The sequence below is a fragment of the Engystomops pustulosus genome, chromosome 3 (assembly GCF_040894005.1).
Source record: "Engystomops pustulosus chromosome 3, aEngPut4.maternal, whole genome shotgun sequence".
In the NCBI taxonomy this organism is placed as follows: Eukaryota; Metazoa; Chordata; class Amphibia; order Anura; family Leptodactylidae; genus Engystomops; species Engystomops pustulosus.
Genome location: NC_092413.1, coordinates 106533777 through 106561287, shown reverse-complemented (window position 1 = coordinate 106561287; position 27511 = coordinate 106533777). Strand labels below are relative to the sequence as shown.

General features: G+C 41.6%; 1 protein-coding gene and 1 long non-coding RNA gene across 2 annotated transcripts in view; one reads left to right on the top strand and one right to left on the bottom strand.

The window, feature by feature from the left end:
* Positions 1-4410: 4410 nt before the first annotated feature.
* On the bottom strand, positions 4411-5755 carry LOC140121748 (uncharacterized). Its single transcript, XR_011854173.1, has 2 exons — positions 5535-5755; positions 4411-4685 (listed from the first exon to the last, which is right to left on the bottom strand). It is a non-coding gene; the product is annotated as an uncharacterized lncRNA (long non-coding RNA).
* NT5DC1 (5'-nucleotidase domain containing 1) overlaps positions 5735-27511 on the top strand; it is a 168630-nt gene continuing 146853 nt past the window's right edge. The window contains exons 1-7 of the mRNA XM_072141741.1: positions 5735-5875; positions 6201-6439; positions 11852-11943; positions 13615-13686; positions 14533-14642; positions 18507-18586; positions 20138-20219. Coding sequence (XP_071997842.1) covers positions 6347-6439; positions 11852-11943; positions 13615-13686; positions 14533-14642; positions 18507-18586; positions 20138-20219 — 529 coding nt within the window. The 5' untranslated portion in view covers positions 5735-5875; positions 6201-6346. The remainder of the gene's footprint in view (positions 5876-6200; positions 6440-11851; positions 11944-13614; positions 13687-14532; positions 14643-18506; positions 18587-20137; positions 20220-27511) is intronic.

Sequence of the window (27511 nt, the reverse complement as noted above, 5' to 3'; positions counted from 1 at the left end):
TAGTTAAACAGCATAAGCATAGTTTGTGGGAGCATTTTCTGACCATAGGACTACTATCAATGCTGGTACTTGTTTGTGTCCCACTTGTTGTTTTATGTTGTTTTATTAAGCTGGGTGCTAAAATATTTTTTAAAGTGGATGCACGTCTGTAGGTGACCTTTGGTTTGGCAGGCAGTACTTTACATAGAACCTGATCTTTTAGCAGAATGTACCAATGTTTGTTAAGTATATTAGTTATTTCCCTAAATTTGTCATTGTAACGGGTGACAAAATTCAAGGAGTGATCTACCGTCAGAATGGGATTTTGTTCAGTTTGTGGTGGATATTTCGTGGTCAAACAGTCTTGTTGGGTGAGAGAGACTGTTTTTTGATAGGCCTGTTTAAGAATCCACATGGGATATCCCTTTTCCAGAAAACGCTCTTTTAGAATAATGGATTGTTGCTTAAATACAAGAGGGTCAGTGCAATTTTTTCTGACCCTCTTGTATTGGCTGTATGGTATGTTATTTTTCCATTTTCTATAATGTAAGCTGTTATTATTTAAATAGCTGTTTGTGTCAACCTTCTTGAAGAAGGTAGACGTATAGATAGAATGATTACTGATGTATAGGGTCAGGTCAAGAAATGTGATGGAATCTGTTTGATGTTCGGCAGAAAAAGAGATTCCCCATTCGTTTTCACAGAGGTATTTGGAAAAGGCAATAGCGTCATTTGCTGATCCCGTCCAGATTAAGATCAAGTCATCAATATATCGTCGGTAAAAATGAATATACTGTTTAAAAGGGTGGTCAGATAATATATACTTAGTTTCGAAGGCCCCCATAAATAAATTCGCATAGGCAGGGGCTAATTTTGTGCCCATGGCCGTTCCACATTTTTGGTGAAACACAGAGGTGTTATATGCGAAAAAGTTGTTCTCTAGGACTAGAATGAGTAGTTGAAGAAGGAAGGACCTAAAGTTAGCTGTAAGGGATGTGTCTGCATTAAGATACGATTCTACACATTTAATTCCGATTTTATGTTGTATGTTAGAATAGAGGGCTGTAACGTCTAACGTATGGAAGGAAAATACAGCCGGTAGCTCTAGACTGTGTAATTCACTAATAAGCTGGTTGGAATCTTTTAGGTAACTGGGGAGTTTTACAACGTATGGTTGGAGGTGTAGATCCACGTAATGGGAAATGTTACTAGTTGCTGATCCCGTACTAGCAATAATGGGACGTCCGGGTGGGGTTTCGCAATCTTTGTGGATCTTAGGGAGAAAGTAAAAGTGTGACATGGAGGGAAAAGGGATAAAAAGAAATCTATACTCATCTTTCGTAATGCAGCTGGGAGTGTGCACTTTCAGCCCATATTATATATATAATTGTATTTCTGAACATGTTTTTGTAAACAGCTAAAATAACAAAACTTGTGTCACTGTCTAATTTTCAGGGAAGCATAGTAGAAGAAATTTTAAGGAGCATGTGTAAAGTACTAGACTACCATTGGTAAACCTGATGGTAGATTCCCTTAAAAGGACTTCTATTACTTTAAAGGACTTCTTGCTGTGTGCTCTCTGCTAGGAGGAGGCTTGCAGTGGGGAAATGCATAAATTAAAAGCCAGGGAAGCCGCTAGGTGCTTGGGCACCGTCAGCCTGAGCGCCTCCCGCACTCTGACAAAGTTAATATTTCGTTAATAAACAGTAATCTGGTGATCAATGTCCTTTAAGTTGAATTTGTATGAGAGTTGGAGAAGGTATCTTTAGTGAGTACAACTCCATTCAAATAATTTTTTGGTCCCTGTGACACTTAGATTTAAAAAAAATTAGTGTTAACAAGGGAACAGGGATTTACAATAAAGCGTAATTGCAGAACATTGCAGCTTGGGGCTGAAGTAAAGTAAATTACCACCAACCAGAGAACTTCACAAGGCAGGAGGCACAGAGGTTCGTTTGTAACTAAAGGTCATCTGTAAGTTGGGTGTCCTTAAAGGGGTATTCCCATGAAGACAAGTTTCTTATGTGTACTCTGGATAAAAAAATAACACATTCTCTAATTTACTGTTATTAACAAAACTCCAGCATTTCACAGATATAATTCCGCCAGTCTCTATAAGTCCCGGTGCACACAATTTCAGATGCTCCTAGACACAACCCTGTAACTTGTGACTTGGGGTCAGGGACACCATCTTGAATTTCTGTGCTGACTTTCTCTGTCTCGGCTCTCTGCACTCTAGCACCATGTACGGCGCTGCACCATAATGTGGCACATTTACTTACCCGTCCCTGGCGCATTCCCCGATGTGCGTTGTCCGACGAGAATGAACTGCATGTGTCGCTTCCCTGCTCAGGTCTGCCGGAGTTCACCATCTTCTTCCCGTTATATGTACACAATTTGAATATTGTATAGTCCGAACCAGTCGGATTGTCAGACGGCCGCCCCCCTCCCCCTATTTCTGTCACATGAAAGCCGGCGTCGCAATCCCCTTCTAAATACCTGCCTCAGCGGCACAAATCCCAAAAATGACGGGAAATCCGACCGATCCGCAGAACCTTAGTAAATAAGCCCAAATGTGTCTGCTCACCCATACCCTGGGATTTTGCACTGACCAGTCTAGGGTGTGATAAAAGCTAAAGCAGCAATAAAACTGAGTACAATTGTGAAGTAAAGGGTTAAAATGATCTTTATTGTGCTAACAATAACAGGGGATTGAAATTTGAGAATTTTTTTTCATGGGAAAACCCCTTCAAGTTGGGGAATGCCTATATCGATGCAAAATTAAATACTGCCACATAGAAGTTGGGTTTAAATGCTTAAGGCTCTGGAAAGAAACAGAAATACCAAATAAAATGCTATTCACAGTTACCTTCTTTATTCATGTCAGCAAAATATAGACACTTAAAATGATCTACACATATTTCTCTGTAAAGTGTTTTTTTTTTCAATTCTTGATTGCAGAATATATTGATATTTTTATGTTTTTTTTTTATTTTTACTAAAAGTGACATGGTTCAGAGAAAAAGAAGAAAATCATGTAAAGCTCCAAGGTAAGATGTGTAGGTCCAGGTGTCCCACTACAAATGCCCACAGCATTTTCTGAACCAATGTGACATATGCTTGCCTACAGGGGTTGTCCCAAGTTGAAAAATCTAGAGAATAACAAGATGATAATTAACTGATGGTAAGGGTCTGACTGCTGTGACGCCCACCAACCACAAGAACGAGAACCCCCAACTTCTTTAGGACAGGGATCTCCTTCTCACTGTGTGGAATGGCCAGCAGATGCCGGCTTGCATACGACACAAATCGGGGGCGTGGACATCGGACAACACCACTGATTCGGACAAACCACGGTATTTAAAAACCAAATTGTGTTGCAAGATCAGCACTCACATGCACTGGGAAGAAGAAGGTGAACACTGGCAGACCTCAGCGGGGGAAGCAACACATGCAGGAAATTGGACGCACAATCTTAGTGAATCGCGGCAGCTCCGAATCCTCTTCAGACATTCCGGATCAGCAGCGTCAACGGGACGGGTAAGTAAATATGGCCCAATATATGTCTTATACTCTGCTAGTGATGACAGTACAAGAAGTTTATTGTTTTTTCAGCCCTACCACTCCTGTCAGCAATATATAATTTTTTTTATTCCCAGGAAACACCTTTAAAGAGGACCTATCACCCAAAAATAAAAGCACAAGGAGCTGCTTACTAAAGTAATTTTTAGCAGTGTTAAACCTCAATCTTTAACGGAAACCTCCAATAAAGCTAGCAGACACCGCAGCCTCAGAACAAGCTTACAGTGGTCCAGTGAATTCATGAAGGGAAGGTCCAATGCGCTGGTTCTTCCCCAGCCCACCCATCCCATAGGCTGGTGGTGACAGCTGCATGAAGCCCGGCAGTCCCCCTCCTAGTTTCGCCCCCTCATGAATACGCCGGACTGCTGTGAGCTTGGTCCGGCGTTCCTACGGCGCTGCAGTATCTGCTAATTTTATCGTAGGGTTCCATTAAAGCTAGTAGTTTATCACTGGTAAAAATTGGGTAGCGCCAGGAGGGTTTTTTTGGGGTGACTGGTCCTCTTTAAGTGCTTGAAATCCAGCAGATAACCATGATTAGAGAAACCAACACACAGCTAATATATCTTCGGCAGCTTTAAAACATTAGGAATCTTCTACACAGTAAACCTCTCACACTGGAGCCATTGCAAAGTGTGGAGACAATCGTTATAATAAAAAGGCATGGTAGATGGCTTTAATAAGATTTGGGAAAGATGATCAATGTGGTTAAAGGCTTTTTGACATCTCATAGCAATAAAAAGTTAAACACTGCAGCGCTTTTCGTACCAAAAACAATGGCTGGGGGCCGTATACTTTCTGTTGTCTTGTGGGGAATTTTTTTGAGCAACAAAAAAAATCAAGCAAAAAAAATAAATTTACCCTTTTTAATGCTGATTGTTACAAAGTGAGAAAATAAGGTGGATATTAGTCTTAATCAGTGCTTTTTTTCAGCCATACAAATTTGAAATAAAAGTGATTTCCAGGTTGCAGGACCATGTCCTTCTGACTTCTGGTGGATGCCATTGTTTGCATCCACACATCTGTTCCTGCTCTTTAGCAGAGATGTGTGGAGGTAGCTCCTTTCCTGACTGGCTACGCCAGCTCCTCCAAGTCATCTCAGAGCCCACGTAGAAGAGGAAGTAGGACTGCGGGGGGACAAAGGAAATGTAAGTAACAACGTTTTTATTGTTTAATACTCAGGGAAAGGGGACAGGGGGCCACAATACAAGGAGGGTGAAGGAAAGGAGGTCACAATATAAAGGGGATGGAGAACAGGAGGCAACAATATGAGGAGGATGGAGGACAGGGGGCTACAATATGAGAGGAATGGAGGACAGGTGGCTACAATATGATGAAGGATGGAGGGCAGGGGGCCACAATATGAGAGGGATGGAGGACAGGTGGCTACAATATGATGAAGGATGGAGGACAGGAGGCCACAATATGAGGGAGGATTGAGGATAGGAGACCACAATATTAGGGAGGAGGGAGGTTAGGAGGCCACAATATGAGGGAGGATGGAGGACAAGAAACCACAATATGAGGGAGGTAAGGAGGCCACAATATGAGAGGGATGAAGGACAGGAGACCACAATATGAGGGAGGATGGAGGACAGGAGATCTCAATATGAGGGAGGATGGGAGGTTGGAGGACAGGAGACCACAATATTAGGGAGGTAAGGAGGCCACAATATGAGGGAGGACAGGGGAGGGGGATAGGAGTACACAAAACTAGGGAATGAAAGAGGGGGCATTATATGTTGCCGAGTTGCATAAGGGGGTATTATATAGTGGGGATGGCCACAGGCAGGGGGCATTATAAGATATTATACTATGTTTGGGGGCTGGACAGGTTGCGTGTTTTAGGAAAAAAGGTAGGGAATTTTTGTAGCCGAGAGAGCAGGGGTGGAGAGGGGCACATGCAATGCCTTGCAAAGCTAAATAGAAGTCCTATAATCTTGTGGATATACTAACATGAATATTCGAAAACCTACATGTACCAACTTGCTATTTTATTCTCTATAGAAGAAATACAGCTTTACGGCCGTGCACTGCTCCCTCTAGGAGTTCCTATATGGTCACTATTACAATCTATTCCACTTTCAGGCTCCCTATTCAACGCAGGTGTTTCACTATGGTCCCTGCGCCATCCTAGGTGTTCCAATATGGACGCCAGTCAACTTCCGGGGGAAGTGATGTATAACAACATTTAGGTGTCCCAATATGGCCGCCGCTCTACTTCCGGGTGAGGCGCCTTGTTATGATGCCATCTAGTTTAGACAGCATTTACAGTATTTCTACACATGCTTCTTATCTTCTGTACTGCTGCAATCAGGTGAGTATAAAATGTAACATCTTGCCTGATCTTTCTCTGTCTCACATTCTTCTGCACTGCAATCTAATATTTATGGCATTTTTATCCTTGTATCTTTTGTTGCTTGTTATGGGTGAGTAATTATCCTCTTTGGTATATGCTTTATATCAGTTTATTATCATATTCCAGTCATAATGAGCTTTTGGATTTGCTATTCATATTATAGTACAACATCATTTATACTCTATTTGTAGCCCAATGCATAAACCATGTTAGATAAGAGTATCGTATTATTACATTTTATTGCAGCTTTGAATTGATTTAGTCTGTTTTGTAATTTTTACAGTGGCTAAGGAAGGTCTTTTTGACCTAAACGTTACAATTTGGATTGCATCAATCATATAATAAAACTTCTCTTACATCATAAGAAACCTTTTGGAGTGTTGAGTTTCTGTGCTGCTTACACCACAATAACTTCTTCCCCACAACAAAATGAGTGAGCATTTTTCACTCTCCGACTGCGATGTCATAGGTTTTGACCTGGACCACACGTTATGCCGATATCGGCTGCAGGAATCTTGCAAGGTAAGCATATATATATAATATATATAAACAGGGAGGTGGTTTTAGAAGTGTGCAGTACCTCAAAAGTCCACAAGCCTGTCACAGGCACTCTGTAATGCTGAATATAAATGACTACATGACATGAGCAAGTACTCCATTGTCATCGCATGACATGTTTATTATCACTGTTTGCAAGGAAAGGGTTACTCAGAGGTTTCCAGGCAGGCCCTGATGAGTACACATGTGGCATGTGTACTTGTGATGGTTGTTATTGTAGTGAATGATGTTTACTGATTGTTAGATGTCTTCATGTGTTGTGCACACTCCCTTACACTTCCCCTCCGCTGCTGTGTATTGTACAGGGCACCTTACACTTCCCCTCCGCTGCTGTGTGTTGTACAGGGCACCTTACACTTCCCATCCGCTGCTGTGTGTTGTACAGGGCACCTTACACTTCCCCTCCGCTGCTGTGTGTTGTACAGGGCACCTTACATTACAGTCCCCTGCGCTGCTGTGTGTTGTACAGGGCACATTACATTACAGTCCCCTGCGCTGCTGTGTGTTGTACAGGGCACATTACATTACAGTCCCCTGCGCTGCTGTGTGTTGTACAGGGCACCTTACATTACAGTCCCCTGCGCTGCTGTGTGTTGTACAGGGCACATTACACTTCCCCTCCGCTGATGTGTATTGTACAGGGCACCTTACACTTCCCCTCCGCTGCTGTGTGTTGTACAGGGCACCATACACTTCCCCTGCGCTGCTGTGTGTTGTACAGGGCACCTTACACTTCCCATCCGCTGCTGTGTATTGTACAGGGCACATTACATTACAGTCCCCTGCGCTGCTGTGTGTTGTATAGGGCACCTTACATTACAGTCCCCTCCGCTGCTGTGTGTTGTATAGGGCACCTTACATTACAGTCCCCTCCGCTGCTGTGTGTTGTACAGGGCACCTTACATTACAGTCCCCTCCGCTGCTGTGTGTTGTACAGGGCACCTTACACTTCCCCTGCGCTGCTGTGTGTTGTACAGGGCACCTTACACTTCCCCTGCGCTGCTGTGTGTTGTACAGGGCACCTTACATTACAGTCCCCTGCGCTGCTGTGTGTTGTACAGGGCACATTACATTACAGTCCCCTCCGCTGCTGTGTGTTGTACAGGGCACATTACATTACAGTCCCCTGCGCTGCTGTGTGTTGTACAGGGCACATTACATTACAGTCCCCTGCGCTGCTGTGTGTTGTACAGGGCACCTTACATTACAGTCCCCTGCGCTGCTGTGTGTTGTACAGGGCACATTACATTACAGTCCCCTGCGCTGCTGTGTGTTGTACAGGGCACCTTACATTACAGTCCCCTGCGCTGCTGTGTGTTGTACAGGGCACCTTACATTACAGTCCCCTGCGCTGCTGTGTGTTGTACAGGGCACCTTACATTACAGTCCCCTGCGCTGCTGTGTGTTGTACAGGGCACCTTACATTAGTCCCCTGCGCTGCTGTGTGTTGTACAGGGCACCTTACATTACAGTCCCCTGCGCTGCTGTGTGTTGTACAGGGCACCTTACATTACAGTCCCCTGCGCTGCTGTGTGTTGTACAGGGCACCTTACATTACAGTCCCCTGCGCTGCTGTGTGTTGTACAGGGCACCTTACATTACAGTCCCCTGCGCTGCTGTGTGTTGTACAGGGCACCTTACATTACAGTGCCCTGCGCTGCTGTGTGTTGTACAGGGCACCTTACATTACAGTGCCCTGCGCTGCTGTGTGTTGTACAGGACACCTTACATTACAGTCCCCTGCGCTGCTGTGTGTTGTACAGGGCACCTTACACTTCCCCTGCGCTGCTGTGTGTTGTACAGGGCACCTTACATTACAGTCCCCTCCGCTGCTGTGTGTTGTACAGGGCACCTTACACTTCCCCTGCGCTGCTGTGTGTTGTACAGGGCACCTTACATTACAGTCCCCTCCGCTGCTGTGTGTTGTACAGGGCACCTTACACTTCCCCTGCGCTGCTGTGTGTTGTACAGGGCACCTTACATTACAGTCCCCTCCGCTGCTGTGTGTTGTACAGGGCACCTTACATTACAGTCCCCTCCGCTGCTGTGTGTTGTACAGGGCACCTTACATTACAGTCCCCTGCGCTGCTGTGTGTTGTACAGGGCACCTTACATTAGTCCCCTGCGCTGCTGTGTGTTGTACAGGGCACCTTACATTACAGTCCCCTGCGCTGCTGTGTGTTGTACAGGGCACCTTACATTACAGTCCCCTCCGCTGCTGTGTGTTGTACAGGGCACATTACATTACAGTCCCCTGCGCTGCTGTGTGTTGTACAGGGCACCTTACATTACAGTCCCCTGCGCTGCTGTGTGTTGTACAGGGCACCTTACATTACAGTCCCCTGCGCTGCTGTGTGTTGTACAGGGCACCTTACATTACAGTCCCCTGCGCTGCTGTGTGTTGTACAGGGCACCTTACATTACAGTCCCCTGCGCTGCTGTGTGTTGTACAGGGCACCTTACATTACAGTCCCCTCCGCTGCTGTGTGTTGTACAGGGCACCTTACATTACAGTCCCCTCCGCTGCTGTGTGTTGTACAGGGCACCTTACATTACAGTCCCCTCCGCTGCTGTGTGTTGTACAGGGCACCTTACATTACAGTCCCCTCCGCTGCTGTGTGTTGTACAGGGCACCTTACACTTCCCCTGCGCTGCTGTGTGTTGTACAGGGCACCTTACACTTCCCCTGCGCTGCTGTGTGTTGTACAGGGCACCTTACACTTCCCCTGCGCTGCTGTGTGTTGTACAGGGCACATTACATTACAGTCCCCTGCGCTGCTGTGTGTTGTACAGGGCACCTTACACTTCCCCTGCGCTGCTGTGTGTTGTACAGGGCACATTACATTACAGTCCCCTGCGCTGCTGTGTGTTGTACAGGGCACCTTACATTACAGTCCCCTCCGCTGCTGTGTGTTGTACAGGGCACCTTACATTACAGTCCCCTGCGCTGCTGTGTGTTGTACAGGGCACATTACATTACAGTCCCCTGCGCTGCTGTGTGTTGTACAGGGCACCTTACATTACAGTCCCCTCCGCTGCTGTGTGTTGTACAGGGCACCTTACATTACAGTCCCCTGCGCTGCTGTGTGTTGTACAGGGCACCTTACATTACAGTCCCCTCCGCTGCTGTGTGTTGTACAGGGCACATTACATTACAGTCCCCTGCGCTGCTGTGTGTTGTACAGGGCACCTTACATTACAGTCCCCTCCGCTGCTGTGTGTTGTACAGGGCACCTTACATTACAGTCCCCTCCGCTGCTGTGTGTTGTACAGGGCACCTTACATTACAGTCCCCTGCGCTGCTGTGTGTTGTACAGGGCACATTACATTACAGTCCCCTGCGCTGCTGTGTGTTGTACAGGGCACATTACATTACAGTCCCCTGCGCTGCTGTGTGTTGTACAGGGCACCTTACACTTCCCATCCGCTGCTGTGTGTTGTACAGGGCACCTTACACTTCCCCTGCGCTGCTGTGTGTTGTACAGGGCACCTTACATTACAGTCCCCTCCGCTGCTGTGTGTTGTACAGGGCACATTACATTACAGTCCCCTGCGCTGCTGTGTGTTGTACAGGGCACATTACATTACAGTCCCCTAGATTTCTCACCTACAAAGAATTGAGAAGTCTCTATTACTGTGAGAGAAACTGACAAAGAATGTTATACATATGTAGAGCAGTGATTCTCAACCTTTCTAATGCTGTGACCCCGCAATACTGTTCCTCATGTTGTGGTGACTCCAAACTATGCAATTTTCAGTAAACACACAATAGAATTTCGGCTCCGATAGCTTAAGACGACCCCTCGGTTTTGGTCATTCGACCCCCACTGGGGTCCTGACCCACAGGTTGAGAACCACTGATGTAGAGCATCACTCCATAACCATTTCCCAGGTTCAGATGCAAAGGGTGCATGAATTTTCTGCAGCTCCTTATACTTTCTGCCTTCAGCTGACCGGCTGGAGGGGGCTTACTTCAAAAGGTCCTATCTCCCGAACTTTGGCACATAGAAACACAATTCTGGTCATATAAATAGAAGAGATGCTTTGGAGACTGTCTAGACTACTCCAAGACCTTGAAATGCGTCCTGTGGAGCCCGTTTCCTTGGCTGTGTCTTTCGGGTCATTGTCATGCTAAAAGTCCAAGACATGACCCATCTTAAATGTTTTTGCTCAGGGAAGGAGGTTGTTGGCCAAAATGTCGCTATACTTGGCCCCATCCATCCCTTTGCAGTACAGTACAACCAAAGTATGATGTTTGCACTGCCATTCTTTTATGGTTGGCACAGTGTTCTCTCCCCTTGTCTGCTTCAAAACACAGCGAGTGGAGTTGGTACTATCATTTTATTTAGATGTCTCAGTTAAATTGTATCTGTTCAAATGATGACATGCCTCTCCATTCTGTGAAAGATTTGCAAAATTCACAATACAGTATAACAAATACTTATTTTTCCCACTGTATATGCTGTATAATATAGTAGGTACTGCTACAGTAGGTGCTAGTCAAACCTGATTGCTGGTGCTGGGTGGATCTGATTGGCGCACCTATGTAAATAAATAAAGAAATCCTAATCTGACTAAATTATAAAATATAATTATCCCAAACGGTGAATGATGTCATGGAAGACTTACAAATGTATCATGCCCTGCTTTTTTCCCATTTTGCCCTCTATAAAATCTTTGAACCAAATAAATTACACCTTGCCCAATACAGTTACAGGTGTTAGGAAAATGAGGATAATGGTTTTTTGTTTTTTACTATTAAGACACCCCAAAAAAGTGGAATTTGCACCTTGACAGCACAAAGAAATGCACACTTACAAAGGACATGAAAAAATGTTGCAGTCCCTTTTCCTTTGTCATTTTCACCCCATTTTATATAACGCCAGGAATATTAAATGGCGTTACTAAATTGTTCAATTCTTACACTGAAACCAAGCATACAACTCTGTAAATGGAAAAATGGCAAATTTTGACATTTTGAGGGGAGCAAAACACAGAAATGAGTCTTTTTAAGGGTTAAAGTAATTTATCCACACATACATCCTTATTCATTGTAGTTACTGCATTACAGTCCACTTCATTTTATCTATAGGGTATGCTTTGGGCATTGTTGGTATAACTTTTATTTCTTGATATAAAATGGTCTCCACAAAGGTACTTTGAAAAGAATAATTTACCACATAGAATACTTTTTAATAACGTGATCCAATTATCACTACATATCACGATTGTCATGAGTCAAGTAGATGGAACATATCCCTTCTTGCGAAGTTTCAGACACAATGTGAGTCTTATTTATTCAGCTTTCTTTATAAACTGAAATGTTGAGTGTCTAGATTGTGTAATGTTTTTTTTTCTTTCTTTTGTCTTCGACAGTTAATTTATCATAGTTTTGCTCAGTACCTGGTGGCTGAAAAAGGTTATAAAGAAGATCTGCTAACAGTTACAGCTGAAGAATGGGATTTCTGGTAATCCTTTTTCTCTATGATCTCCAAACTGAACAAGACCCGTTCACACCTTCATTATTTCATCAGTTTTTGTTTCACCAGATATTGTCAGACAAATCACATGTGGAGATACGAGTCGTAATGGAAAGACTTGAATCTGTTCTGTGTGTTTGACTACTCTGGTTTTAGGACTGATCCAGGAAAAAAGACCTTAATTTGTTTTCTGATTTTTGTCTTTCTAATACTCTCTTATATCCAGTATGTAATTTAATATGTCTGCAAGAGGGCAGTTTAAAGGGAACCTCTCAGAAGGAATTCACATATCGGGTCAATGGCATGTTGTTGAAGGTTCCATTTTATACAACACAAACAATGTAGTTGTCTAAGATAACTACTGGTTTGTTTTTGAGAAATCACGTTTGATAAGGTATCTATATCTATTCAACTTCTGGGGCAAATTATGTGGGAATCTCAAGCAGCAGCTTGAGTCATTTAGTCCATGTTGAAAACATGCCAACATGACGTGGGGCTCCAAACGTTTAATAGCGATAGGAACCTTTTCTAAATGTGATTTCCCAAAAACAAACCTTCAGATATCTTTGTCAAATTCTTTATAATGTGAGCTGTAGCAGTAGGCCATTAACCTCATATGTGAAATAACACTGTCAGGTTTGCTTTAAAAAAAAAAAAAAAAAAGAAAAAAAAAAAGAACATATATTAATGCCTCCAGTGCTGCCCTTTGATCTTCTACATTAGAGGCCCCCAGAGGGTGCAAAAATAACACAACTCCAAAAACTTTCCCGTGATCTCCGATGCTCTGGTCTAGGGCCTCACTTAGGCCCCTTCCACACTTGCGTTGCAGATCACATCAGAGTTTGATCAGGGTGCGATCAGGTTTTGGTCAGTGAAAAACGCACATTTTGCATCAGAGTGCAATCAGTTTTCAGTCAGTTTGTTCAGTGTCTCAGTTTTTCACGCGCGTTTTTGATGCAATTTCAATGCGTTTTTCACGCGCAGAAAACGCGAGTGAAATGGACTCAGGACTGAGCTCTATCTTTTCTATGGCAATTGATGCGTGAAAAACGCATTGCACTTGCAAGTGTCTCAGAGTGCAATGCGTTTTTGATGCATCTCCATAGACTTGTATGGTGCGTTTTTCACGCCCGTGACTTGCAAAAGTAGAGCATGTCGAGATTTAAACGCACGTTAAAAAAAATGCAAGTCTGAAAAGACCCATTGGTTACAATGGGTCAGAGTGCAATGCAAGTTCTGCGCGTCAAAAGCGTGCGTGAAAAACGCAAGTGTGAAAGGGGCCTTACTTTTACTGTTTGCTTCCATTTGTATGCAGGGGCTCAAAACTGGTATCGTGGGGACCATGCAAAATGAGCAAGATTTCTAATTGCATGACTAGATGTCATGTAATCTCCATTTTAAGCAGTGCCGTAAATAGGTGGCACATTAGAATATCTCACTTTGACGGCCGCTGTACATATTGTGAACCGATTAAAAATTGTTGTCCATAGAACTACATAACGGCACTTCAATATTGATAGAATTATTTTTTGTGTGTGTTTAGCACCAACTACTCAAGTAATGCAGCTGCTATATAATAAAAGTTTTACAAATATGCATCCTGATTATGAAATCAATGAAGCTTTGTCTATAAATACATATTTCTGCTGCTTGTTTCAGCTCCAAAGGCTTGGTCTTGGATTTGGAAGAGGGAAACTTTCTTAAACTTGCAGCGGATGGAACTATTCTCAGGTATCCTCCACATTTTTCTACTTTTTAGAAAATTTCAAATTCATGTGAACAATACAAGCATATTTTACTACGCGTCTAGAGCAGTTACATGAGTCACTACATAACTCACAAACCGGCATTTTGGTGGATGAACTAGCATATAGATTGACATATTTTGGCAAAGATTATTTAAGGATTTGTAAGCTATGAATTTCATTCCCTCCTCTCTCTGAGCTTAGGCTTCCTGAGGTTGTCCCTTTTTATTGATGGACTTGCCTTTCAATGATAAGTATGCATATAGGGCTGTCAGTAAGTGGGCAATATCACCTGCTTTCTGCTTTAACATACTTTCATGATTTTTAGATTGTTGTGTTGTGACACATCAACAGGAAGGGTCTCTGGTTATATAGACACAGATAAGCTAAATTCTGAATTTAAAAGCTGCTCTTTAAAATGACAGTAGTTGATGCTTGTAGGTTCTGTAGAGTCCAGCATTGTTGCATTTTCCATGCAATCTCATAGTCTGACATGTATCAGGTAATATATGACTCTCTTCAACTTTTTGCATTTTCCCCTTTTTTGTAATTTAATTGAGTTCTTTTAAACTTAAGATGATGTGCAAAAATGATGGCTTCTACCTTACCAAATGCTGGTAACAGATTCCCCTTTCCCTATGATGTCCGTATTCATATAATGTGATTTCCATTCATAGTGAACACAACCTGAGCAGTTCTCTATATGCTGCAAATGTGAACGCCAAATCCTACAAAAAGCAATGTATTATGAGACATTCACACGTGCCACATAAATTAATAGGCTGCAGGAAAAGAGACACATTTATTAGTTCAATTTTAATTTTCTTTACAGAGCCTGCCATGGTACCAAGACAATGACTGCTGAAATGATTGAAGAGGTTTATGGTGAAAAAAGGGAATGGAAACATTTTAAAACAATCAATGGAACATACGCTCGATCAGGTAGGTAATGCCAGGACCACATTATATCTTAAAGAGGACGTGTCACTTATAAAAACGAAGCAGTGTTACACTGCTTGCATTATCGGAACCCTATGATAATGCTAACAAACACTGCCGTGCTGTTCACTAGAAACGCCGGACCGCATTGGAAGTGGTCTGGCATATTTATGAGGAGGTGGTCCGAGGCGCTGTTTCTTCCCTGCACCGCCCCGCCCACTCCATAGGCCATCGGTGACAGCCACACTTCATGCGACAGTCACCACACTTTAACCCGCACCCTCATGAATACGTCGGACCGCTTCCAGCGTGGTTCCAGTGTACAGCGCGGCAGTGTCATTAGCGTTATTGGAGGTTACTTTAGTAAGCTGCTCGTGGTGCCGTTTTTATAGGTGACAGGTTCTCTTTAAGGGTTATTTCCTCTCTGAACAGTAACAGAGAGCGGTACATGTACATTACGGAGAGGGATGGAGTTGCAGTTGGCGATTCACTCCCTTCTGTTTACAGGTACGAACTACTTGCTTGTTTTTTTTGCTCACTTTACCTATGGGACTATGCTTATGTGCAAACTTGCTTTTGTAACTTCTCTAGTCTCTGGTAGGAAGCAATATACCACAGTTGTTTTAATGGTTGGGCTTGTGTGGTGTGTTTTTTTTTTTTTTTTTTTGTATCCTGTTGAATTACATAACAAAGTTTACTATATGTAACTGAGCGTTTTTTATGTACACATGTCCTTCCTTTTATTTCTGAGTAAAACCTAAAAATAACTATTAATCTGTTATCACCATTTTGTATGCATAGTGAAACCCAATCGAAAATAATTTGGGGCAACTCCATTTTTTCCTCATCCCAGTAGTTTGCACGGAATATTAAATGGTGCCAATAGGAGGTAAAATTTGTCTCTCAGTAATCAAGCCGTTATATGGGTCTGTAAATGGAGACATAAGAAACTTCTTCTAGATGTTAATAACAATATGCTTATATTTATTGCAGTTTATGTTTTGAGCAGTAGATGGAGCCAAAGTCCGACTTTTTTTCTAAAACATGTGGACACCTCAAGTACTAGAAGCAGCACTGTGTCTATAGCTTTTAGAAAGGAAATAGGCAAATAAGTTATTCAGGTTGGGATAAGGAAAACTTTGCATCAATGATACTTTTTAAGGCAGCCCCCTTACTATCAAACATGTCTAGTGACATGATATGGGATAATAGCCAGACCAGTATATCTATTCGATAAGGATGACCCCCAACTGGAAACAGTGTGGTTACCAAGTCTTTGGGGCTCATTTACTTACTCGGCTGCTGGAGTTCACCGAAGGTGCACCTGTCTGACAATGCATTCTGCCACGATTTACTAAGATCTTGCGCCGATATCCTGCATGTGTCGCTTCCCTGCTTGGGTCCGACGGAGTTCACCTTCTTCTTCCTGCTGCATGTAAGTGCGTTGTCTTGCTGCACAATTTGAAAGTTAAATCCCACGCTCAGTCTAGACAAGTCGGATCGTCCGACCCCCCCCCCCCCCCAACTTGTGTCGCATTAAAGCTAGCGCAGCTGCACAAAAAAAAATCCCGAAAACGGCGGAAAGTCTGACAAAAGTGCGAGCGCGACCCTTAGCAAGCTTGATTGACTTAAAGAGGTACTCCCATTTCAGCAAATTAGTGTTATTGTTAGTATTATAAAAGGTTATACAATTTTCCAATATACTTTCTGAATCAATTCGACTGTTTTCTCTCACTCTATAGAAACCTTATATCTTCACTTCCAGTGGACAGAAATCTGACCATGGTCACACAGGTTCACGGCTTGTTATATATGCAACACCCTCGCCGATGCAAGGCAGAGCTGTGTTTGCGAATACGTCCCACCATGTAGCTTGCAGTCTGTGTAGGGTCTAGTCAGCCCCACAGCATGTCACTACATCACACTACATAGTCCTTATAGGACACAGGGGAACTTTGCAGTGGTAGATCCTGCCTGGTAAGGCAGGAGTTAATTGTTTTATGTGATGTCATATGTGTCAGCCAATCACATGTATTGCATCCTGTCTCTGTGAGCTGAGAGGTAATTGGAGGAGCAGCCACCACCTGACCAAGGGGAGATAATAAAACCCCTGGCCAGGAATGTTCTAAAGAAGACTCTTAGAGGAGTTCCAGTCAGACCAGAGAGTCTGAACAAGTTAGACAGAGAGAGAGAGGAAAGGAGTATCATCCTACCTTCAAGGGTGATACCTGAAGCAATCCAGGACAAGCTGAAGCATCCTTCCAGGACACAGCTACCTCCCAGCCTGCCATTGCATCCAGGCTGGTGATCTACATCCTGTGGCTCCCTCCAAATACCTCTCCAGTACTCCACCATCTTGTTAAAGGCACGTTGCTGATGTTCCTGTCGGTTCCAATAAAGAACTGTAAGTGTTTCTGTTCAACCTCTGCCTCCGTCTGGTCCCTGCTACTCCGGCTGTCACCATCACGGGCACCCTGTCCACCACACAGAGACTCATACTCTAGACACCAAAGGGTTGCCCCAGGGAGATCCGCTACAGCAGTCTCTCCCTCATCATTTCTTGCCAACACCACCCTGCTGGAGACCTGCCAGGCTGTAGGACAGCCCTCCGGTTCCCCATACCAAGCACCGTGACACAAGCGTGCTTAGGCCGCAACCGCCAGCCACTCAGGTACTGCAGGCCCAGGCTGTCTCCAGGCCCCGAGAAAAGGCTAGGCCCCGGTGGGGGGATGTTGCATATACATAGAGTAATCAGAGCCATGCACCTGTGTAACCATGGTCAGGTTTCTGTCCACTGGAAGTGAACCTAGAAGCTTTCTATAAAATGACAGCAAGCGGAGATCTAGAAAACTGTAAGGAATTGATATGGAAAGCCTATTGGAAAATTGTATTGTATTTGCTGAAATGGAAAACCCCCTTTAAAGGCCATGCATTCTCCACTGGGGGTTATATGATGGATTAATAGCCAGACCAGATAGGAGTCTATGGCTCTCACTTAGCCACACTAGTTCCCTACTCTGTGCTGATGTTGTGCAAAAACATAGAAACAGCGCTGTTCACATTTGGGAGTCCATTCCTTTTGGAATAAATACACTGGTTTGGCTATTATCACACATCATGTCACTAGACTTCTTGTAAGTCATGTATTGATGTAAGTAATGAAATTGCCTTTCAAGGCAGCACTGATGCAATTTTTACTTATCCCACTCAGAAAAATCTATTAGCATATTTCCTCCCCAGAATCTCTATTGGAGCAATCATGGCCAAGTGGATTTCTGGAGTTTGGAAAATATGACTGATTTCTTCCAAAAAATCATGCCACACCTGACCATGGTTTTGTTGGTATTGCAATTCAGCTGTATTTAAATTGACAGAACTTAATTGAAAAACCATACATTAACCATGGTCAGAAGATGAGCTGTTTTTGAAAGAAAGCAGCCATGTTTTTAAGCCTCCAAAAATCCTCTAACTCTCTGTGCCTTTGCAAAAGGAAAATGTTCCATAAGGAGTTTAGTTTCTCAGCCGGTCTATGGCACTTAACTGCTCAGTCACTGATCAGTTGTAGTGGACAGGTGTCTTTTGCTGCACAAGACACCATGAGCTGTACATAAGGTGCATCCCTGGATCACCCAAAAAAGCGAGGTAACTCCAGTTTATCAAGTCACCAGTTTGCATTTGGAGTGCAGGTTAAAAGACAAGCCTTTTTATATTTAATATTTTATATTACTATTTTACGGTTACTACCTTGAACTAATTTTGCTGTTTTAGTTTTTTGCACTTTGTCCCCAAACACTACATTTAAAGTCCCCATAGTGGGGTTAGTAGACTTGTTCTTGAACTTTAACCTGTTGTCTTCTCCTTTTACAGCTAAATACTACTTCTATGACAACTATTTTGACCTACCTGGAGCTCTTCTGTGTGCTAAAATTGTTGATTCATTAGAAATGGTGAGTAAAATGTAAGATTTTTTTTTATTTTTTTTTTTTCAAATATTGGTTGAAGGCTTCATGCACACAAACAAACAATAGTGCTGTGTGCTAGCAGTTTTTTCACGAACCAACTCACAGTCCCATTATTTTCTATGGGCACATGGCTGGTGCATCCTCCTTGGCATGTGTTTGTAGAGTGCACATGTTCATAATTTCAGCTAGGAAATGATATTGATTGATAGTTCTCTATAGTTACAAGATTCTGAGACAATGTATTAGTAAAGCCACATATGAAGTTGTGCTGGAAAGCATCATGTTGCTTCATGTTGCTGCTGAGGCACAGCAGAATCTGCTTACCTTTTGCTGGTCTTGTAGATTTTTACTTGCTCACAATGGAACAAAGCAAACTGGAAAAAGTGACCATATTCTCAGAATCTTTGCGTTAACTTTCAATGGTTATTAACACCTTTGTGAAAGAGAATTCATTAAACTCATATGGTACTGTGGTTCCTATAGTAAAATATGATACTTAGCTGTATGGTGCACCTATTCTTAACTCCTTATTTCCAAACTGCAGCTGCCTTTTCATTTATAATTCGCCATGTTACCCTAGCACAGGTCACATGTTATCTCCTTTCTGTTTGTATCTAACTGGACCAGCACTCAGCTCACCTTCTGATCTCCATTCACACTGCATAGCTACTATGCCGAGAGATAATGTACTGGACCTTTCCCTTGTACTCCTTTCTACAGTATAAATGTGTTATATCTCTCTCTATTTCTACATATGATTATATAGCAATTTCTGGAAGAAGGGACTGGACAGTGTGTGCTACACATGGAAGGGGTGGGTGGCAGGAAGAATGAGCTGTAATAGACTGAGCTGTCTGCTGTGAGATGTGAGGAGATGGGTAATGCTGAGGGATGGAGGTAGGTAGCAATAAATGGCTGTTTCCAAATGAGCTGTCTGCTGTGAGATTAGAGGGGAGGTGGCATGGCTGGGCTCTCTGGCTGCTGGGGTTTGTAGGATAGGCTTGTGCATAAAGGGAGAGATGGTTTTGTCTGTCTCAATCTTACTCCGATGGATATCAGTGGGAAAGTTCTGCAATGTATATCCATCCATGCAAGCTCCCTGGCATAAACTAGTGGAAACTACATTGAAAATACAAAAGGGATCTGTTTACTACTTGCACATTGAATCCTCTTCCAGTTTTGGTTGGAAATAGTGAAAAATATGCTTACATCATGTCAGGGTATGGCTTCTGTAGGTATTGCATATGATTGTGGCACTAGCTGTGTTACCTAGGCAGCGATATCGATATATATATATATATATATATATATATATATATATATATATAAATATTGTACAAAAGTGAGAGCTGCACAGATTTTTAGTTCCTAATTTTCTAAAGCAGTGTGTGGATTTGTGACCATTATTATGTTCCTGTACATGACTCTGGACAAGCTTATCTGTCAACCTCACAACCACCATTTAGAAGGGGTAATTTTACATAGGATATGGAATATACAATATTGACATGTCATATTTTTGTTTTTACCGTATAGACTGACGGACAGAAAAAGTATGATTTTTGGAAAGATGTTATTTCTGCAATAGAATACAACTACAAAACATCTGCCTATAAAGGTAAGAAATTACAGTAAATTACATGTTCATCTTCCTAGGAATTTACCAGAAGTTTAAATACACTTCATAAAACGACACGTGCGCATGTTTTTCTCTCTGACATGAAATCAGAATAAACCTTTCCTGTTTTAGGTAAATTAGGATTACCAAAACTATTTATATTTTCTAAATTCCAGAATAATATATGGGAGAAAATTATTTAATTGCATTTTTTTTATTACTTATCTGTGAAGTCAAAAATTATAATACATGTCACTAGTATTTGGTACCATTGCCCTGAAACTGTATTACTTGGGTTTTGTGTAATATTCTAACAAAAATTGGTAGAAATTTGGGCCCATTCCTCCTGACAGAACTGGTGTAACTGATCCATGTTTCTAGGCTGCCTTGCTTGCACCTGCTTTTTCAGCTTTGAAAATAAATTTTCAAAAGGATTGAGATTAGGGCTTTGTGATGACCACTCCAAAACATCGACTTTAGCACTAATGGTAAACCCCTGTGGACTGTGGAGGGGCTCTATTGAAATCCTCAGAGCCCCTCAGGCCCATTTACATATCTTCTAAAATGCTTTTTTTCTGTAAATTGCAAGGCATTCCTGGATATCAAGAAATGGCACAGGACTCCACTGATACTGATGTTAGATTCCTTTAAGCCGCATTGTAACAGTTTGGCAATATTTAGGTGTTTTGTTGGGGTTAAAACAACATGAAGATGCTGTCTACAAATTGTAATATTTTTTGGAAAATACAGTCATTTTGTGCAGAATAGTAAACATTCACAATGGATTAAATGACAAAAAGCTCCACAAAGTGTGATACCCAAATTCTCCGAAGTGTACGAATACCCCATATGTGGTAGTAACCTGCTGTATAGGAACACGGCTGGACATAGAATGGAAGCGGCTCCATTCAGAGCAGATTTGCATTGTCATATTGTACAGGCTGTAATTTTTGTATTCTTTTAATTTGGACATATAGGTGCTTAATTTTTTTCACACATGAGATGCACTAATCTGGTACATGATTTTGCGGCATCTATAGCTAATTGATAAAATTTTATTAACTCTTTGTTGGTGGAGGAAATTAAAATCAATTTTTGGTAAGATCCTTTTGCTTTTTTTGGCCGTTCACCATACCATAAAAATGATAATGCTATTTTGCTTCTGTGGCTCGCCACAATAACGGAAATACCTCAATACCCAATTTTAATGAATAAAACAACATTTTAGAATCGCCATCTTTTTTTCGGAGGCATAACAGTTTTATTTTTTGGCTGGCAAATCTGGTTAAGGGCTTATATTTGTGAGAAAAGTTGTTCTTTTTAGCAGTCTTATTTTGGAGCACTTTTTTATCACTTTTTAGAGCATTGTTTTAAGAGTATTAATAAAAAAATCAAAGTTTTTCGGGTTTTATTTTTACGGCATTCACCATGCGTGTCCAATAACGATTCTGTTTACGGATGCAGAGACTTTTTTTTTTTTGTGAGCCGGTGCCAGCAGCTGGATGTATTGGCACTTTTTGGTGCGGGAAAGGACTTAATATTATGTGCGGGTAGGGGTTAAAATACAACCACTGGTGTGTCTCTAACTTACTCAGATGTTGCCAATAAAATTCAGAAGCTTCAAGACATGATATCATCATATAAGCTGCCCCATATAGTTTAAAGGCATAGTTATCTTAGTTTATGTAAACTTTTGGCTTAGCAGAAAGTGGTAAAAATACCGTAAAAAATTCTCTCTTAGGATTTTGATAATCGCAATTGACCTAAAATGGGAAAGGTTTATTCTGGTTTCATGACAGTGAGACAAACTTGCATTTGTGTATTTTTACATAGTGTATGTAAACTTTTAGTTTCAGCTGTATTTGTTCATAAAGCTAACATGGAGAAAATATGTTGGGAATGCAGAATACTTATTTTTTTGGAAATGTGTAAATTGTAAATGGCGTTGGCAAAGCTACCCAGACAAGTCATTTTGCATATCCATTTTGACCACTTCTAATAATTATCATTCTAATTTTTCTAATGCTGTATTGACGTCTCATGCTGAGGATCTGCAGGTCCAAATAGGTTTATAAGTACATCCTCCAGAAATTACATTTCCAGTTTCCCGAATGGAAAAACATCAAATGCATAACTAAACTGATATTCTGTTTTCCCATTTTGTATATAAAATTGCAAAATCAAGCAATGTTTTCTTGCCTCACTGTTTTTGCTATTGTCTCTAAAATTGCTTGTCACTAATACCAGACCAAAGACATTATGCCGTATTTTGATTAGTTCAGGCTTAATGGTTTACAATGGGCAGACGTTTCCATAAAAAATGTTTTATTGGTGTTGCCAGCAAAAAGTAGAACATTTCCTTAATATTGGCGGGTATTTTATTAATCAAAACATTAAAATGTTAGTCTTCTAAATGACTGTGTGCACTTGAAGCATTATATTAAACTTTACTATGCATACTTGGAAATTCCATGTTAATAGTATATCATGTGATGTACAGAAAATGTTTTGATGCTTCACGATTCCTTCTTTTTTTGCATTTGGGCTGAATAACTGCTGCTAGACAGGAACCAAAAATTTGTACACTTAAAGAAATGTCATATATGAGTCCAAATAATTTTGATGTTCTTTCATTTCACATGGTGTAACGCAGCATTGTCTGCCTACATAAATATTGGATAATGATGGAAAGTGGAGCTGACAGAGCACATTTTTACTTGGAAAGCACATTGTGTGAATTTTTCTTTTTTACAGCAATCTGTTGGGCACTGCTACTTGAGGGGAGCAAAATTCAGCCCACAGTTTTACTTTTATTAGTTTTGATGCATAACCTTGTTTGACTATGTAAATTTCATTTTGTTAGATAATTGTTGGAAAATGACAAAGGGTAGGTTATATTTGGGGAGTAATTTTGTATACTGACCAATTTGATTAGAAGACTTAACCATTTCATACTGTTTGTACACCATGTGATATACACATGATCAGCTTTTCAACTGTAGCATGAAGTTATACCTTTCCGTTGTAAGGCAAGGTGCACAGAGAAACTACAATAAGCCACTTGTAATATCCAAAACATTTCAAGAGGTTTTCGCTAGCTTCCACAAAGGGTTTAAAAAAAAAAAATCCATATTTATTTCAAAATATGTCAGGGTGTGAACATCCATAAAATCTGCTTCTCATAATCTATTCTGTAAATGTGCTTCAGGTTACAGTAAAGAGGCTAGTATTGGTGAGGGTCTTAAAGGTCACATAATAATTTTAGTGATATGCCATGACTTTCTTTAAGTCTCTTAACCCCTACGGGACGCAGCCTCTTTTGGCCTTAAGGACGCGGCCCCATTCTTCAAATCTGACCTGTGTCACTATAAGTGGTTATAGTTTTGGAACGCTATGAGATATCCAGGGGATTTTGAGATTGTTTTCTCGTGACACATTGTACTTCAAATTAGTTTAAAAATTTGGATGAAATCTTTTGTGTTTAGTTATGAAAAAAAACAAAATTTGGCAAAAATTTGGAAAAATTCTTTATTTTCAACGTTCTAAATTCTCTACTTTTGATGCAGATAGTCATAGCTCCCAAATAAATTCATAACTTACATTTCCCAAGTGTCTGCTTTATGCTGGCATGGTTTTTTAAGATTCCACATATTTTACTAGAATGTTCTGAGGCTCAGAATTTAGGTATCATTTTTCACATTTTTTGTAAAATCACCAAAACCTGTATTAGATGAACCTGCTCAACTTCTAATTGACACTGAGAGGCCTAAATAATAGTGAGACTCATAAATTACCCCATTGTGGAAACTACACACCTCAACGTATGAAAAACCACTTTTAAGAAGTTTGTTAACGCTTTACGTGTTTTATAGGGGTTAAAACAAAATGGAGGTGCAGTCTCCAAATTGTAATATTTTTTCACAATACACCCATTTTGGGTGGAAAATTAAACATTTACAATGGATTAAATGAATAAAGGCTCCACAAAATTTGTTACCCAATCTCTCCCGAGTACACGGATACCCCATATGTGGTGGTAACCTGCTGTATGGGCGCACGGCCGGGCATAGAAGGGAAGGAGGCGCCATCCAGATCAGATTTGCTATGTCACATTGTACAGGCTATAATTTTTTTCTTTTTTTTATTGTGGACCTATAGGGGCTTATTTCTTTTGCCACATGAGATGCACTTTTCTGGTACGTAATTTGGGGGAATCTATAGGCTAATTGGTGAGATTTTATTAACTCTTTGTTGGTGGAGGAAATGAAAATCATCACTTTTCAGGAAGATTTTTATGGGTTTTTTTTTTGGCTGTTTACCATACCATAAAAATAGTATATTATTTTTATTCTATGGGTCGCCACGATTACAAAAAGACCTCATTTATATAGATTTTTTATTTTTTCCCATTTTTACTGAATAAAAAGTAATTTGGCAAAAATGTTGTTAATTTTAGCATCACCGTCTTTCATATGCATAACTTTTTTATTTTTCACCTCACAAATCTGTTTAAGGGCTTATTTTTTGCGAGAAGGATTGTTCTTTTTAGTGGTCTTATTTTAGAGTGCATAACATTTTTTAAATCCCTTTTTAGAGCATTTTTATAGGGTATTAATTGAAAATGATCTTTTTTCTGGAGCTTTTTTTTGTTTTGTTTTTTACGGGGTTCACTTTGCGGATCTAATAACGATTCTGTTTTATTATACAGATTGTTACGGACGCAGGGATACCAAATATGTGGGGGTTTTGTGTATTTTATTCAATTGTACTGAATAAAAACCAATTTGGAGAAAATCTTGTTCATTTTAGCATCACCATCTTTTCATATGCATAACTTTTTTATTTTTCGGCTGACAAATCTGGTTAGGGGCTTATTTTTTGCGAGAAGAGTTGTTCTTTTTAGTGGGCTTATTTTGGAGTGCATAACATTTTTTAAATTACTTTTTAGAGCATTTTTTTATAGGGTATTAATTAAAAATTATCTTTTTTCGGAACGTTTTTGCGTTTTTTTTCTACGGCGTGTACCGTGCGGGTCCAGTAACGATTCTGTTTTATTATACAGATTGTTACGGACGCGGCAATACCAAATATGCGGGTTTTTTTGTGTTTTTGTGTTTTTTATACTTTATTAAGTGTTTTTATGGGAAAGTGACATTTTAGGGGCTTATATTTTTATGTATTTATTTTTTATTTATTATAATGTGTAGTGTTTAGTGTTTTTGCATATTTTTACTTATACATACTTGAACTTGAACCAGTGATGCTCTGATCACTGGTTTAAGTTCAATACACTGCTCTACAATACTATTTTATTGTAGAGCAGTGTAAACTGTCTGAGCAAGCTTGCGCATGCTCAGACAGTTTACAGTCAGACCCGGAAGGGGTCTGGCTGCCATGGAGACCGGGCAGCTCCGGGGCACATGCCAGTCCTCGGAGCTGCCCAGAAGTGGATCGGATCCCCCGGTAAGCGGCACGGGGGATCCGATCCACAGCGCAAACACCCTTACACGCCGCGGTCATGTTTGACCGCGGCGTGTAAGGGGTTAACACCCGCGATCGGAGCCGGCTCCGATCGCGGGTGTTAGCGCAGGCTGTCAGCTGTACTAGACAGCTGACAGCCGCTGCTTCTGGTACCGGCTCCGTTCGTGAGCCGGTGCCAGAAGCAGGACGTTATAGAACGTCCCCGTGCGCTAAGCATTTAGCCCCGGGGACGTACTATAACGTCCTGGTGCGCCTAGGGGTTAAAGTAAATAAATTTGTCTCTTTGGATAGAGCAGAATTCCCTGATGTTGCACAATACTACAATGCTGCTCATTTGTGTATGATAGCTGACTGGTGTAGGCATCAGTACCAAGGCTTGGGTTTCAGTGGAGCAAGATGTTTACCAGACACCTTTTGGCATACCACCCTTGGGGGCAGAGCAAATGGTGGAGTTCTGTATCCCAACATCCTACCATACACTCCACACAGCTAGCCTTTCATAGATCTAAGTCAAAGACCAATATATCTCCTGCTGAGTCTCCCCTTACTCTAATCCTGGGTAATCCATCTTTACTCCAGGTCTTTCCTTACTGGTTTTCAAGCAGTGGATTGCCTCTGGACGCTATAGGGAAGTGATGGCAAGCCTTTTAGAGACCAAGTACCCAAACTACCACCAAGACCGACCTATTTATCGCAAAGTGCCAACACAGAAATTTAATAAGTGATTTATGCTCCCTGCTCTATCACAGCTTTCATTTATATCAGCACCCTGAGGACACCAATAAAGCAGAAAATAGGAGAGGAAAATAAACAGGAAGAATTGTCAGGACGGAGCAGGAGCTAAAATTAAAATCCAGGTCTGTCCACACCTTCCCACTCCTCCAGTAGTCCCAGGTAGAGCTGTCACTTTAAAATAGTTCTCTGCACAGCAAGGCTGAGACTGCAGGAAGATGGACTTTTCTGTTGATGTACTGGGTGCGCACAGAGGGCTCTCAGTGCCACCTCTGGCACCCGTGCCGTAGGTTCGCCACCACTGCTATAGGTCATGGTCACTTCATAGTAGATTTTGACTGGTGCATGGGGCAGGTTGTTGATTGCTCTCAATGACGTTCCCCTGGCAGAGCCTCCAACTCTCCCATTACATGAGTACTCTGGCTCCGCCGTCCTTGTTCTCTAGGTTGAGAATGGGGTTTGAGTGCGCCTTTGCACAAAGAGACCCTGTTGGGGGAATGCTGTTGCTTTTTTTTTTAGTGACTCCTTATCTCTCCACCTGAGGACTATGTTCCACCATATAATGTTTAAATGGGAACAGGACTTGGACATCACCCTCTACTGTCCTTGAGCATGTCTTATCAAGAGACAAACTAAGCAGATGGTACAGGGTACCTCATGTGCTCAACAAAATGTTACTTGAGGTATCCTTGCGCTGCTTGTGGTGTGAGGATGAGTAGGAGACTCTCTTCCATATTTTCTGGAGAAAGTCCTGGGAGTTGGCTCTAATGGTGGTTTGAGGTGGCAGGCAGATCTTTACACAATGACCCTGCTTGAGTTCTACAACGCTATCATGATATTACCCTTGCCACTTATAAAATGTCTCTTGTTTGGCAGCTTTTGAATGGCGCTATGGTTCGCATTCCTGCTAGCTGATGTTCTTCTGATCCCCATCTATTGTACCAATGGTTGGGACAAGTTCATAAACTTCACTGGATAAAGGTTTAACACAAACCTGAAAACATTTCACTTTAAGAAACGTTGGTTTCATTGGTCCTCAATTGTGTCCTCCACTTGTAGCCCCCCTTCTTTACTCTTTT